This window comes from Lagenorhynchus albirostris, chromosome 8 (genome assembly GCF_949774975.1).
Source record: "Lagenorhynchus albirostris chromosome 8, mLagAlb1.1, whole genome shotgun sequence".
NCBI classification, from domain to species: domain Eukaryota; kingdom Metazoa; phylum Chordata; class Mammalia; order Artiodactyla; family Delphinidae; genus Lagenorhynchus; species Lagenorhynchus albirostris.
The window spans coordinates 17,277,308-17,293,424 of NC_083102.1; the positions used below are offsets into that span (position 1 = coordinate 17,277,308).

Sequence of the window (16,117 nt, forward strand, 5' to 3'; positions counted from 1 at the left end):
GATATACTTCTCAACTTTTCCAAAAGTCCCCAAAAAGAATCAGTCAGAAAATCAGTTATGACCTATATATCTAGACTCTTCTTTCCTGCAGCCTGGTCTAATGTAGAGGAGAAACATGAAGGGGGCCAACAGAAATGCTACTGTCATGCCTTGCCTTTTGAACAGAGAAACCAAGCTAGTGCAGAGAGGGTCATCCTAACGGAAGAGGTGGCACCAGTGCCACGGCCTGCCGATCCTAATGCTACAATTATTGAGCATTATCAGAGAATTCAGTGCTCCAAACAAAAATGATTTTCAGATGACAGAATTTTACCCTTTCAAACGCCAAAACTTTCATTTTAGCAATATTGACTGGATATATATGAAAGCCAGTAAGGTTGAATTTAGTATATTGGAAACATTCTAATGAAGGAGTTAGATGAGATCATCTCTAAGATTCCTCTACTTCTGAAACGTTCACAAGCATTCAACTAACTGTGAGATATTACAGGGAGGACACCTGGACCTGAGATGTCTCTGCTGGACTGTTTGTATCAACCCTGAAAGGTCCCAGGCTTGCTTTCTTTTTTTTTTTTTTTTTTTTTTTGCGGTACGCGGGCCTCTCACCGCTGTGGCCTCTCCCGCTGCGGAGCACAGGCTCCAGATGCGCAGGCTCAGTGGCCATGGCTCACGGGCCCAGCCGCTCCGCGGCACGTGGGATCCTCCCGGACTGGGGCACGAACCCGTGTCCACTGCATTGGCAGGCAGACTCTCAACCACTGCGCCACCAGGGAAGCCCAGTCCCAGGCTTTCTTAACTCTGAATCTGGTGTGAGTTTTTCTGTTGCCTTCCTCACTGTCAGGCAATAAAAGTAGCATTTTCTTTGCTACCAACATAACTCGCCCTTTGCAATTTGTTCTTTCTTACTGGGCATCGCCTGAAAAATAAGATAGCAAGTCTTGTTATAATTCCACATTAAATAAGAGTTAATAGATGAAGGTCCCTGCTAGGAGTAAAGCACCTGGGTCCTAATAAAGATTCCTCACCAGCTCAGAGATCTTTCCAGCTTCTGCGAGGTTTACAGCTGGGTTCTGGAGGCTAAAGCTGCAGGAAGTCTGATCTTTGAATAAACAAGGATTCACTGGGCTAAATTTTTTATTCTGAAATGGGTATTTGACAATTGTCACTGAATGAAGATGAAAGCTGGTCTGGACTTCTTTAGAATCTTTGAATAAGTGAGCTTCGCCTAGCAGTGCAAGCTGCATGATCTTTTGAAGTAATACCAGGATGCAGGAACAAGGTGTTTATCATCAGAGAAAAATCCCACTTTGCATCCCGATGTCCTCAGGCTCAGAAGACTAATCAGCCCCTCTGGTTCTCACTCCCTGTGGCTATATTGATCTTTTACCTCCCTCAAATACAGACTCTGATATATGCTTTCGTGTTCAATTTTTCTCTTTCTAAGATTGCATGTTCTCTTTCATGCAGTCACTCCACTTGCCTCTTTCTTTTCATTGCAGTTGGTGTCTCTGCTGTTCTGTCTTTGGGTCCGGTTCTGATTATCTTTATATCCATTCCTCGAGGCATCTCCCAGTTTCTCCTGCTTGACCTCTCGCTGCCTCTACTTGCCCGTACTCTGTTGCTCACTGTCTCCTTTGGGGATCACTGTCTGATTAAAACAAAGTCAAGACAGAGGTACAGACAAGTTTGGGATTGCCCAGAAAGCAGATAAGCCTCACGGCCTACCTTCAGTATTTGTGCTTTTCCTGGATGTGGGCTGGAGAAGGGCTCAGCAGGGCCTCAATCCTTAGACACTGGGCAATACTCTAACAGTCAGAGTCCTGCATACACCCTGGCGCTCCACCCCTATCAGAATGGATCTGAGAGCTTTCTTCTAGGCACCAGGAGGAAAGACCCACCCTTGTCGTCCCTGCCTACCTTGTTAGGATACACATGCTCCCAGGGGTAGGAGATCTGTGAATGGGAGGGTGGTTCCCAGGACCAGTGATAGCAATGGCGGTTCATTCACCCTGCCACAAAAAATTAAAGGCACTTTAATTTTGTACTGATAAATTGGGTCCATACTTAGGTGGCAAGCAACTGAAAAAAGGAAAGAAAGAAGAAGGGCACAACCTTTTTTTTTTTTTGTACGCGGGCCTCTCACTGTTGTGGCCTCTCCCGTTGCAGAGCACAGGCTCCGGACGCGCAGGCTCAGCGGCCATGGATCACGGGCCCAGCCGCTCCGCGGCATGTGGGATCTTCCCAGACCGGGTCACGAACCCATGTCCCCTGCATCGGCAGGCGGACTCTCAACCACTGTGCCACCAGGGAAGCCCGGGCACAACCTTTTTAAAGACAAATGAAAATTTCGTTTTTAGTAACTAGATACTTCAACACTATTTTAGGCTGAATACAAATGAATTGTTTACCCACAAAAAGTTTTATAGCACTGACTTCATTTACAAGCAAAATCAAACATTCTCCTCACCACCACCACCCCAAAACCCGACTCTTTGCCCAGCGAGCAGTGAGGGAGTAGCCTGGACAGCAACGGACTCTCCCATTTTGCCTCATTAATGCCCCACCGTACACACCACCATCACAACCCAGTCACATTTTGTCATATTTACTCAAAGAATAATTTAGAGTGTGACATAGTAGTGGAAGCTTGCCTGTGACTCAGTGGAACCCTTCTGCCATTTCTAGACTGCCGGGAAATTTTAGGATCTAAAAATTCTGGAAGTTTCCTCAATAGTCGGCATTCTCCTGGCTACCTCTGGTGTCACTCAAGAGACATTGAAAAACATCTATATGCTGAAACCTTCATAAAGGAGAATCACGTAAGTGGTAAATCACATAAGTGGTAAAGGCCAGAGCACTGGCCTAAAATTAAATGCTTGTTAAATGACTTTACATGGTGCCCCTGACTTTCCTAACCCATTTTAATATCTTTCATTTTTTTATTGTGGTTAAAAAACACATCATATGAAAGTTACCATCCGAACCATTTCTAAGCGTACGGTACAGTAATGTTAACTACATGTACACTGTTGTGTGACACAGCTCCAGAACTTTTTCATCTTGCAAAAACGATACCTATGAAACCACAACTCCGCTTTTCCCTCTCCCCCCAGCCCCTGGCAACTACCATTCGACTTTCTGTTTCTAAGTGTTTGACTACTTTTGATACCTCATATAGGTGGAATCTGTCTTACATTTCTTAAGCAATGTATAAAATTTCCTTAGGAAAATGTTTTCTTTATCTAAAAAGTGGATAGAGTCCTGAAGGAGAACTACTGGTCTTACTATGTCACTCACATAATTTTATTTAACAAATATTCACTTATGGTGTAATAAAAATGTCATGATCGAGTTTCCAGGCTTAATGGAATCTTTATTATCTCATACTATCTCACCAAGGAATTTGAAGTGGCTCATGGGTTTAACAGAGAATGTTGACTTCCACAGCTGTTTACTTGTACCCTGACTCTTTAATATTGGCCACCAAAACATCACACATGTGTTTTTGCCCATTCCGAGTTTCCAAACCATCACAAAATGAGGCCTGAAGGTAGTAAATACAGTAGCCAGTCTTTAAAATGCACTTAAAGAGATGAGTCATTGTTGCGCATCCTACAATGGCAAGAAAATTTCAAACTGGGTCGTCCACAGTTGCTCCTGCTTTAGAGGTCAAGAAGAACTGGTTTTCTAGAGTCACCTTTTTGGAGTCACTTTGCCTTTAGCCTGGGGATTATTTCCAACTGGCATAGCTGCAGACCCTAGAATGCCATTCCTTGCGTTCTGTGAATTCAAGCGAACGTGAATTTCATAACCCTTGACTCTGCTCAGCATCTCTCAGATGAAGGCAATGCTGCCAAGGACCACCAAATATAAAAGTTTGGGGGCTTCTCTCTCTCTCTCTCTCTCCCTCTCTCTCTCTCCCTCTCTCTCTCTCTCCCTCTCTCTCTCTCTCCCTCTCTCCCTCTCTCTCTCTCTCTTTTTCTTTCTTCCTTGCCCCATATCCACATGACTTTTCAGAGAAAAGAGAATGCTTCTCCTGAACTGTAAGCAGCAGAAATTCCAGCGTCCAAGGGCTGCAAAGGCCCTATTCCTGCACCCATCAATTTTTTTCCTGCCCTCCCACCTCCTCCCTGCACACCAGCCAAAGGAAGCCTCCTGCTTCTTTTTTGGTAAAGAGCCTCAGAGAGGGACATTGGAACACCTACTCCAGCCAGAAAGACCACAGATATCTGGGCTCCAAGGGCCTCTGAAATGAGACTGGCATCTAGATTTTTCCAGAGAGGCAGTACCCTTCCCATTCTCCCTAAAAGGGTCTGTGGTCTTTCTGACAGGCTGACATCCTCTGTTGACTCAGATGCTTTGTATTCACCCGGGTGCTGAAGCAAACAACCTTTGCCACCAGGGAAATCTAAAAGACTTAATATTCTATACTCTGGGGTAAAGTTCTCCAGGATTAATATTTCATTTTCTCCCTGCCACCAGACATTTTCATCTTCCTAAGCACTAGGTCAGCAAGTGGCCCTCCCAGAGAAACTCAGGGTCCTATGCTTTGCAACGTTAAAGCAGTGCTTGAGGAAGTGGGATTCTGTTTACGGTGATGGTCATCACTCCAGCCCCTAGGATGTTTGAGAAACAAAAATAAGCTTTGCACATTGCTTAGGTTCTGCAGAATCAGCAGGCCCCTGCTGGGACCAATCCTGAACTGCCTTTGGAAGAGATACTGACTCATTCTTTCCACCGTGCTGACTGGCTGTGAGGAATGGGCGTGGCTACTGCCTCTGTCCTGCGTCCCATAGGTGAAGGAAAGTTAAGGTGGGCCTCCAGCAAGAGTTTGTCCCGTGACAAAAAGGAATGTCTTGGGGACTTTTTTTTTCTGCTTTGGAGGCCCAGGCTCAAGGCAAATTATAATGGGAAACCAATTAGAAGGAGAGCAATTTGAACAGAGTTAAAGTGCCAGGTCCTGGGAGGAGAGACCAGCCCTATTTGAAGTCTCCATGGTCTGCTGACAAACTCGGGGGTTTGTTTTAAGGGACGCGGGGGGACTAGGTTTTTTAAGGAAAGGGGGTACAGCCAGCACAGGTAGAGAGCGAAAGTGGTACTGCCCAAAACAGGCCATCAGAGAGGGGAAAAATGTTGGAGGGCACAATAGACGGCAGCCAGACAGCTGCAGCAGAGGTGTAATCTTGATTGATTAAGGGGGCTTTTGCTGAGCTTTGGAATGAAGTTACTCCATTACTGATCAAGCAAAGAGAGAGCCATTATGCCCCCGTTTATCATCCTTTCCCGCTTCCTTTTCGCTGGGCATAAAACTATGCTCACCAATCCCACCTAAAACCGAAGGCGAGGAGGCCGGCCTTTGTTGCAAACAGAGGCTCTACCTGCCCTCCTGTTCTGCTCTTAAGACGAGAGAGGACTCTTGGAAGCCGAGAAAGGTTGAAGGAGTGTTTCTGGAGGGAGGCGAGCATCGCCAGCAGCACAGGCACTTGGCGGGCGCGGGCTCCGAGGGGAGGAGGTCCAGGATGGGTTTACTGAAGGGCCTCCACCGAGCCAGGAAGCTGCTGCTCGTCATCTTCGTGCCGCTCCTGCTGCTGCCTCTGCCCATGCTTCACCCCAGCAGCGTGAGTACCAGCCGGTCCCCTCCTGGGGCCAGGGGGTCAGGTGGGAGGTCAGAGGGGAGGTCGGTGGAGGGAGTGGGGTGCTCGTGCAGCGCCTCAGCATTCTTCTGTTGGTGTAAAGAAATGGAAATGCTTTCCTGGAGGAGGCTAACGTACTTTCTGCCTAAAAACTGCCATTTTCACCCCTTCACCCCATTCCCAGTCCCCCGGCCCCACGGCCCCTGGCCAGGACTGAGATAAGAGGAAGGGCCGATGGCTGGAGTGGCTGATCTGTGTGACACGGAGCAGTGGGCCAGCCTGCTCGGGGGCAGGGGCCAGGCGGACACCCGATAAAGAGAAGGGCGCTCTGGAGAGCTGGTATTTGCCAGGAGTCAACATGTGACAGTCCATATGGGAGAGCAACTGGACATGCAGGAAGACCTCCCAGATGGGGGAGGGAGGGGACTGTGGACCCCGGCCTGAGGTGCACTGCGGTGGGGTCCCCGGCCGGGCTCCTGTGCATCTAGCCAGGGTCTGTGGGTGACCACGGTGGGCTCTGATAACCAGGATTTGAAACTCTTAATCCCTCAAGTTCCTTCTGAACTTTAAGTTGAAAGCGCAGCTTGGCAGCCTGCCCTGGTCCCATGCATGTGGCCCTTTGATTATTTGTATCCTCTGTGTTTTCTTCTCTGTGCTCTTGACGGAGAGACAGCAAATGACTCGATAAAACAGAATAAGAGCCCCCAACTCTAGACTGTGGCCCAATTTTTTGTCCAGGTTTGTGTGAGCAGAAGAGCCTGGGCTCTGCTTCTGAGACCGTCATTTGCCTTCCTTGCCTTCCTCCGGCTCCTTTTCTCCCTGCCCCCCCCCTTCCTCCCAGTGGCTTTACCCCTTCCCCTAGCTGGCACTACCCTTGAGACTTCAGGGAAAATAAGCTAAGAAAGGTTAATCTTGTTTGTGGGAGGGGAAGGGTGTCTTCCACTCAGCTCCCAGAGTAACTTCGTAACCAAGATTAAATGACACAGTTAAAGGGGATTAGAATGGTTTCTTAAAAACAAACTGGTTTAAGTCTTTAGTAGAATAAAAACTCAGAGCACCAGGGAGCTGCTGATGAAAGCCGGCTGGGATTAGCAGACAGTGATTGGCGCTGAACGTTTTCCCGGCGTATACACTAGTCCATTTCTGGCTTTGTCCCAGTAGGCTGATTTTTTTTCCTTTTCATGCTTTTGTTTTGTTTTGTTTTACTCGGTGTCAGATGGGTTAAGGGAATGCCAACCAAGTGGCACCTGCTCTTCTCATTAGTGGCATCAGGCAGCCCCCCATGTCCCCTGAGTCAGCCCCATCTCTGGTGACCATGACTCCGGGGGGTAGTGCAGCCATTTAATTCTGGGAGCCTGTCTTGGAGCTTCTCAGTTACCAATGACTAGTGAGAAGTATCCCCATGAAGAAGAAAACAAAATAACAAATTATTGAAGTAGACAAAAAAGATCTATACATGTGACAGAAGAGGGATGTTGTGGAAAAAAAAAAAGAAAAGAGGAGAGGCAAGGGAGGAAAGGTAAGCCTCTGCTCTGTTGGGGTCTATCAAAATTCTTGAATAGGTTTTTAAAGATGGACTCACTGAGAGCAAGAGACCTTGCCCTTCCTTGACCTAGCGCCTTCTGTCCAACTGAGTTTCACCTTAGGGCGGGGTTTCTCAACAGCCACACTAGTTACATTTGGGGGCGGGGGGAGAGGGTTCTCTGTCGTGAGGGGAGGGCCGCACTGTGCTGTGCATTGTAGCGTGGTTAGCAGCGTCCCTGGTCTCTACCCATCAGGTGCCAGGAGCACACAGGCACCCCCTGCACTTGTGACAGCCAAAAATGCTTCCAGATATTACCAAATATTCCCTGGGGGGCACACTTGGCTCCAGTTGAGAACCAGTGCCTTAAGAAAAGAGAAATACGCTACCTCAGAGCTTCCCAGTCTGTGCTCATGGGTAGCCCTCGGGACAGCTAGATGGAGCCTGGGTGGCCAAAGCCCTCAGACCTGGATGCAGCCTGCTCACCACTCGCCCCAGTGTGCCCTGCAAAGGTGATTCCTCCGTGTGTCACAGTGTCAGTAAGACGCTTCTTCTCCTTCCTCTGCAACCACCACGGGGACTGGCTCTCATCTATTCGGCCCCCTCGCATCACACTTAGATTCTGATCTTTAATCCTTAAGATCCCTAAATAGCCTCGTTTGCTCTGGGCTGGAACTGAGAGAAGTGATCTGGGCAAGAGCTCCTGGCCTGCAGTTCTGATGCTTCTTCAAAGTGACAAGCTGCAGCTGCATTTTAGGAAGGATTAGTATGACCTCCCCTTTTTTCCTGCCCGGCTCTCTAAAGCCAGGGGCCCAGACTTGATTTCCCATACGCAGAAGAGGAAGGTCAAGAGGGGGGCATCTGCAACGAAGCCCAGCTTCAGCATGCCGGTGGGATAAAAGTTACACCCAACTCCCAAGCTAAATTTTCAAAAGCCCTTCCAGTCATTTATGACACCAAATGACGTGACCTCAAGCTCCTTCCAGTGGAGCCTGAATGGTATTTCATCGGGGTGGTCAGACTGTAGGGAAAGAAGCAGATGCAAACATCAGTTAGTAGCAGGGTCAGGGAGCATCCGCTGTGGGGAAATGCCACTTTTGAACTCGCTCCTTTATTTGTCAACAGGAGCAAAAAAGAACTGACAACACTATCCCTTAAAGGCACTGCGCCAGTACGCGCCAATCCCTACATTCCTGCTGACCAGCAGCAGCGATAAGAGGCTGCGGGTTTCCAGAATATTTTCTCCAGTAGATAAGAGAGACCTGTTAGCCAGCAGAGGAGCCCAGTTCAGTTCACCAACCTTGATTGAGCTACCTGCCAGACCACGGCCAGATGCAGGGACACAGGAGCCTGTAAACAAACTTCACAGAGGATTCTGGGTTATCTGAATATAAGCTTCCCTACTGAATTCTGAGACAGCTGAGAAGGGGCAAAAGGAAGTTTATGTAAATTCCACGGGTGTACTGAGTGCGAAGTAGATGGAAAGGCCATCTGAAGGTGGTCTCTTGGCCATTTTTCTAATGAAAGTCAGAAAGCTCTAAGGAAAGTTCAGATTAAAATGATGGTAGTTTATCCTGTTCTTAATACTGCTGGATGAAGGTGGCTTGGTGACTTCCTCCAGTAACTTATTCTAATTCCTAACAACAGTTACAATCAAAAAGTTTACCTTGGCTTACCCAAATTCTCCTAATTCAAACCAAAATGATGCATGGTAGAAAGAAATAGCTCTTGCTCTCTCTCTCTCCCTTTTCTCTCCTTCCTTCGCTCCTGGACCTGTAATGACCAAGCCAAGAAAGACTGAAGGTTCTTTGTAAGGAATAAGGGCTTCTCAGTGAGGGAAAGACATTCTATCTCCTTTGCTTCAACTAGAAACAACACTTGCCATTCTGTCTCTTTCCCAGGAAGGAGATGGGAATAAGTGAGCTCAAGTGGGCTGAAGGGCTTTGAACTCCTTAGGTATTTTTATTTCTGCAGTAAAGGGAGCATTTCTCTAAACTGCATTCTTTTTCAAATGGAGCTCTTTTTCCCCCCCAGTATTGGTTCTGTTGTCTTATCAGCACTTCCAAAAGCTTTAACTTCTCTCTGATCTTTTGGCCCCAGAGGAAATCTCAGTGGGAGCTACAGTCAACAACTGTTGCGCCCAGTTCCCATTTCTCAACCCCCAACCCCATAATCCATGCGTATCAGGAGGGAACAAGGTTCCATCCAGCCAGGCTGGGTTAATCACTCCTGACGCCCCTCACTGATCCTGGCGACCTTTTGTAACTTTTGTGTAAGAGTTTGAGGATGCTTGTTCTGAACCCAAGGGAGAGATAAACAGAACAAGATTTGTCAGGTTCCTTGATCACCAGCCAGCCTCAGGGCAGGTCAGACCTGAGCGCAGTGGGTTTAGAACTAGGTATAAACGGAGGAGTCCACAGCCAGCTTGGATCTTCTATTCACTGGCCCTCCGGAGTCCATTGCTAAAACCCTTGGACAGTGACCTCTCCCAAGAGTAAGCCAGTGACCTTTCTCACCACCATTAATCAGCACCATTCGGGGCAACCAGGATTACTGGAGCTAAGGTTAAGGAGGACTGATTTTTTATAAGAATGTTGTACTTATTTATTCTGCGCACCCCACGGTTGTACAACCAGCAAAGGGAGTGGGCTGGGGAAAACCCTGGTAAATTTCCAGGCCTTCCCTTCCAGATAGACAGCACTCTTACTCTCTTTGTCAGAAGGAAGTTTCCATGTACATCAGGCAGTGGAGTGTCCCAGACACTGGTTAGGGCACTGGTTCTCAACAAGGGATGATTCCCCCCCGCCGCCAACGGACATTTGGCAATGTCTAGAGACAGTTTTGGTTGTCACAGTTGGGGAGGTGCTACAGACGTCTAGTGGGTAGAGGCCAGGGATGCTGCTAAACATTTGACAATGCGCAGGACAGCTCTCCCCACCAACCCAGCAGGGAGTGATCCAGCCCCAAACTGGCCAGTTTCAGAACTCACATGTGAATCAATTACACAAATTAATCCCCACCTTCAGCTACCCCAAGAACCTCTAGTATCTGATCAATCTGACACCAAAATATCCTGCCTAGACCAAGTTAAAACTGTGAACTCCACCTTTATGTACATGATCTGGACACTGCAGTTAATTTCAGTCCCTACCCTGCTCAGTTTCAGGAACCAACCGAGCTGTGATAGCATAACAGTCCCGGTGGCCACCCTGCTGCAAACCAGCGCAAACCACGTGCAAGGCATCAGTCGCCCCAAGGAGCAGCCATAACTTCACCCACCAAAATACGATGACACGTATCCACCAAACTTCTCTGCCAAGTCCACCTTTGCACCTCCCAGAGCTGTGTTCCAGTGCCCACGTTTGAGTCCGTGTGCCTCCTCCCTCTGCCCTGGGTCTCTTTTGGATCCTTGGTGGCAGTGGCTGTCCCTGTGACTAACCACCCACTTTCCTCCCCTTCCAGGAGGCTGCGTGTGCTTACGTGTTGATCGTGACTGCTGTGTACTGGGTGTCCGAGGCGGTGCCTCTTGGAGCTGCAGCCCTGGTGCCTGCCTTCCTCTACCCGTTCTTTGGAGTCCTGCGATCCAGCGAGGTTAGACCATTAGCAGCCCCCTGCTCGGTCCCTGCTGGGCCAGTGAAAGAGGGCTCAAGGCGAAGGGAGACTCACAGAGCAGTTGAGGAGGGGGCTTCTTTCACCCTCTGGGACAACCCATTAGCACTAAGCCTTTGCACCTGCTGTCCTGGACCCTGAGCTCCTTTCCTTCAACCCATGACCTTCATCTCTGTCAAACTGCCTCTTTTCAGGAAGCCTTTTGGTTAATTACATCCAATTGTTCCTTCAGCCTGAAACCCTTTGGGAACTGTATGATTGGCACATTCAGCCAGACTGCTGTGATTCTTTCTCTGTTCTTCTGATTGTCCATTAAACTCTAAGCACTCAAAGGCAGGAATCAGGCCTCCCAGGTCCTTGGAATCTGGTGACGAAGCTGAGCCCGTATGGAGTAGGTGCTCAATAAATGCTTTGCCGACAGAGAGACTTACCGCATTTCCCTGAGTCCTGACAATGTCTCCACTTTCTCTAAAAAACATTTCTGTCCCTTCTTCCCCAACTCAAGATTACTGCATATTCTTTCCCTGACTGCTGTCTACCTAGAATCTGTCCTCTGTTCACTCTCTCCCTCTCTCTGTGGCATTCTTAAAATTCTAACAGAAATTGTCAACAGGAAGCCCAGGGTGCTGCCAATGCAAACAGTTAAGCCCACCACAAATAGGAGAGAAGAAAATCACAGCCAGAAACCTGGAGCAAGATGAAGGACGGTCTTCATTCATTAACACCTGGTTCCATTTGGATTATCTCCTTATAGCACCTGGTCTCCGCTTAGGGTTTCTGAAGGAGATTGAATGGTAGAGGTTAGTTAAGGACAGAGGCACAGAAGAAAGAGGAAAGGGAACTAATGTTTGAATTCCTACTAAGAATCAGGCACTACACCAGAAGTGCTGTATTAGTTAATACTCCCGAGATGTCTACGAGGTAGATATTAATATTTCCATTCTACGGATGAGGAAAGAGTTTCACAGAGTTAAGAAACTTACCCAAGATCACAAAGTAGGAAATAGCAGAATTGGATTCAAACTCATACCTGTCAGATTTCAAAGTCTATGCACTTGCTTACTGTACCATAAGAAAAACACTCCATAATGTATTATTGTAGCTTCATGGTGAGTTAATACTAAGAACTGTACATCTCTTCACCTGTGTGATGTGAGGAAGGAATAATGAACCTGGGTCCATGGGATGCCTTAACCATGGATAACAGAATTTTTTTTAAAGTCCAGAGATAAAAATTAGGCCATCCCCTAATTGCTGTACTTGACTACAAGTTAACAAGTTGTCCTTCTACTACATGGACTCAAATGGCTGGTTTTTGTTTGCTTGTTTTGGTTTGGGGCAGTTTGGTTTGGAGGCTGTTGGTACATTAGTTCCTTTGTTGGCATTTAGTAATCATAATAGCCTCAGACTCTCCAAAAAGGATAGCATCCCCAAAACCCTCAGCAGTGCTTTGATTCCTGGAGATGGGTCCAACACCAGTATCCTGGGGACCCACATAAAAGCTAGCCTGGGACCTGAAGCACTAGGCAGTCACTTCAATTATCCCCCTTCCTCTGTGGAAAGAGAACAGGTAGTCTGGGTCTGTGTGCATGCCTAAAAGAACAAGCACCAATATTACTTTTCTTTTTTTTTTTTTTGTGATATGCGGGCCTCTCACTGTTGTGGCCTTTCCTGTTGCGGAGCACAGGCTCCGGACGCGCAGGCTCAGCGGCCATGGCTCACGGGCCCAGCCGCTCCGCGGCATGTGGGATCTTCCTGGACCGGGGCACGAACCCTTGTCCCCTGCATCGGCAGGCGGACTCCCAACCACTGCACCACCAGGGAAGCCCTCTTTTTTTTTTTTTAACATCTTTATTGGAGTATAATTGCTTTACAATAGTGTGTTAGTTTCTGCTTTACAACAAAGTGAATCAGTTATACATATACATATGTTCCCATATCTCTTCCCTTCTTGCGTCTCCCTCCCTCCCACCCTCCCTATCCCACCCCTCTAGGTGGTCACAAAGCACCGAGCTGATCGCCCTGTGCTATGTGGCTGCTTCCCACTAGCTATCTATTTTACGTTTGGTAGTGTAATATTACTTTTCTTAAGAGAAACATAAATGAACTTGTCTTGCAGATTTCTCTTTAAAATTGTGAAAGCGAAAGCCAATGAGTCGGGAGGTGAAAGTAGAGAGCAGAGGAAGAAGTGAAGTTATAGAAAGAATTGAAACTTAAGTAACATCTTTAAAGTGAGCTAACTATTCATTAAAAGACTAATATCTTTGTATTTCACTACAGGCAGCCCAAAAGCCAACAGTATGCCTTAGTCTTAAAGTAGATGATGTCTCTATTTCCCCAAGGGCCTCCTGCAGCGGAATCTTATAGACAGGTGGGCCAATCAGCCCCTCCACACACTAGGGATGTTGCTAGGCAACAGTTCATCCTAGGGCCTGCCCATCTGCACAGCCAGGAAGGCTCAACCTATAAGGAGTCTAGGGAGGCAGTTGTTTTCAAAGGCAACAGGACTTTGTAAGGAGAAAAAGAAGACTTTGCAGGGAGAGATTGGGTGTTGCTATTGCTGGGGCTGGAGGTGGAAAACGCTGGAGAAGCCAGGGGCCAATTTTAACATTTGAGGTGAAAAACCCTACCCCATCCGTCTGATGAAGTGGCTTTGGCTGGTGATATTTAACAGCCGAGCTCCAGAGAGCAGTTTAGGCCAAATATAATCTGTTTAGCTAGCCTTTTAAACTCAGATTAAAGGACATGCCGATCAGGTAGAGGACATGGGTTATAGCCCTTTGTGAGCCAGTTGACTTTGCAGACAGAGAAAATATCTATTCCACAGCCACCGACTTCTCCCCTACACCAGCATGTGCCATGGCTCCCTGGGAAAAGCTAGGCCGGGGGTCTGCAGACGCCCCCTACTCCAGACAAATCATCCACTCGTCACTTCCCAAACCCACCTTGTGCTTGCCCAGCCCCTTGCCGGGACTCAGGCCACTCTTCCACTTTGGAAAGTTCTCTCCAATTCCTTCAGCTTTTAAGATCCTACCCAATTACCCTGTTGGTTGAAGCCTTTCCAAAAACCTCAGCTAAAAGAGTTGTTCACTTCCCTTGGAGCCCCCCGATACCTTTGTCCTTTAAACGGTACATGAGATACATCAGATATAAACTTGCTGTGGACACGCCCTCTCTCCATCCACATTTCACGCCCTCTAGGATTTACGATGTCTTATGCATACGGGCCATTCTTGCACTAGCCCTTAGTTCACGTTTCTTGATTGCAATGTTTCTTGACAGTGTGTCAGTAGTGTACTCTCCATATGAAGGAAGGCATGTGAATAGGATCAGTGGGACCCTGGATCTGTGGCTGTTGTCCCTCAGGTTATTCAGTCAACATTCAGAAAAATATTTTGAGTGCTGTACCTACCATGTGCAATACAATATGGGATGTTACAGATACCTTGCAGGTGACAAAAATGAAAAAAAAATATAATTTCTGGGACTTCCCTGGCGGTCCAGTGGTTAAGACTCTGCTCCGAATGCAGGGGGCACGGGTTCAATTCCTGGTCTGGGAACTAAGATCCCACATGCTGTGTGGTGCAGCCAAAAAAAGAAATTTTTTAAATATATCGTTTCTGCACTCTTGAATCTCACAGCTAATGCTCTGGGTTCCCCCTAGGGCTGGATGTATGCATGTAAATGGTTAAATTTTACAGTGATGAACTGTCAGTCTGCAGGTATTAAGAGTTCACTGTGTGCAAAGCTGAGACTGTCTTATATCAGCTGAACTCAGATGCTGAAAAGAGACAGAAAATGGTCAAAATGGCTCCTGACCTTGAGAAGTTTCTACTCTAGCAGAGAGAAAGTATAAACCACATGGAATAACACAGAAGACCCTATGCAGTAATGCCTCTTTTTCTGGCCTTGCAGACCCCAATTTACACAATTTCACATGAGGGAATGTTCTATATAAATGAAATTTACCCTGTCGAGTGCCCAAACTTTATATTGACCACTTTTTGACTGAGGTCTTTCCACAAAGCTTTATAATTTCCCTGGTCTTTTAAACAAATGTTGCTGAACATAAATTAACTTTTTCTTTGGAGCCTTCGATATTTCCAGGGATAACAATTTCTCAGTCAGAGAAATGTGGTCTGGATGACAGCACAGTTGAGTAACTTGAGTGCTGGTTGAATAGCTGAACCAAAAGAATCTGAGGAACATGTTGGCATTGCGCTGGAGAGAGAGCACAAATGGAAATAAGAAAGGCATGTCATCAGATTGCAGATGACTCAAAGCTAGATGGACTAGCTAATGTACAGTGACAGAATCAATGCTGCCAGGAAGAGACAGTGGACTGGAAGGGAAGTCCAGGCAAAATGAAGCTTAATAAGGATAAATGTTAGCAGTGTGTGTGAAAAAGATCTTTGGCTTTCAGCTGAGTATAGACGCAGTGGGAGTCAGCTCTCTGTCCAGGGTGGCCGCCAAAATGCCAAGCCTTTACCATGTGTCAGGCGCAGTGGGAGGTCCTTTACGTGCACTGTATCTTTTAATCCTCTGTGAAGTGGCTATTATTTTTATCTTTGTTTTACAGAGGAGGAAACTGAAGTTCAGAGAGGTTAAGTAACTTACTCAAGGTGATACAGCTCGTAAGTAGTAGAGCCAGAACTTGAAGCCCGAATTGCCTGACCCCAGAACTTTCACCCTTAACTGCTAGCTAGTATGTACTGAAATCTGCTCAATTAATAAACGTATGTGTTCAGAGCAGGAAATTCTGGATAAGGAGCTCATTCAGAGGTAGGTAGCCAAGATGTCTGAAATCTAGAAGCTAAGTCACATGAGGAATGAAGAAAAGCCTCAAGAGGGGCATGATTTCTGGCTTGTACAGCTCAACATACCAGGCTCAAAGGGTCAAACCAGAACCAGAGTCAAAGCACCATAAGGTAGATCCCCTCTCTGGGAGGGAAGACCCTGAAATGGGGGCCACACGTGGTCCTGGTGTTCCTGTCCCCAGAAGCACAAGCCAGATGACCACGTAAGGATACTAGAGGTAGACTCTGTGCCTCGGGAGAGGGGCTGGGCTCTAAGGGCCCCTTGACTTTAGGAATCTATCGGCTTGTAAGCATCCAGCTTCTGCTCCCCTCTGCTGGCGTACAGAGCTCAGTCCTGTATTTCCGATTTGTTTTTAGGTCTGTTTTTTTGTTTTGCCTCCATTGTGACTCTCATTACTGTCATCATAGAGGCCTTGAAAGTCCTCTAAGCCTTTCTGCTGTGTTGCCGTAGCTGGGGACAGTACCTGTGTCAATCAAGAGAGCTGAGATTCACTGTTTATAGGAGAATGGCTTAGATGTGGGGACCAAGCGGCTCT

At 47.2% G+C, this 16,117-nt stretch overlaps 1 protein-coding gene across 1 annotated transcript in view; it reads left to right on the plus strand.

The window, feature by feature from the left end:
* Nucleotides 1–5,519: 5,519 nt before the first annotated feature.
* SLC13A4 (solute carrier family 13 member 4) overlaps nucleotides 5,520–16,117 on the plus strand; it is a 40,222-nt gene continuing 29,624 nt past the window's right edge. The window contains exons 1-2 of the mRNA XM_060156594.1: nucleotides 5,520–5,618; nucleotides 10,618–10,746. Coding sequence (XP_060012577.1) covers nucleotides 5,520–5,618; nucleotides 10,618–10,746 — 228 coding nt within the window. The remainder of the gene's footprint in view (nucleotides 5,619–10,617; nucleotides 10,747–16,117) is intronic.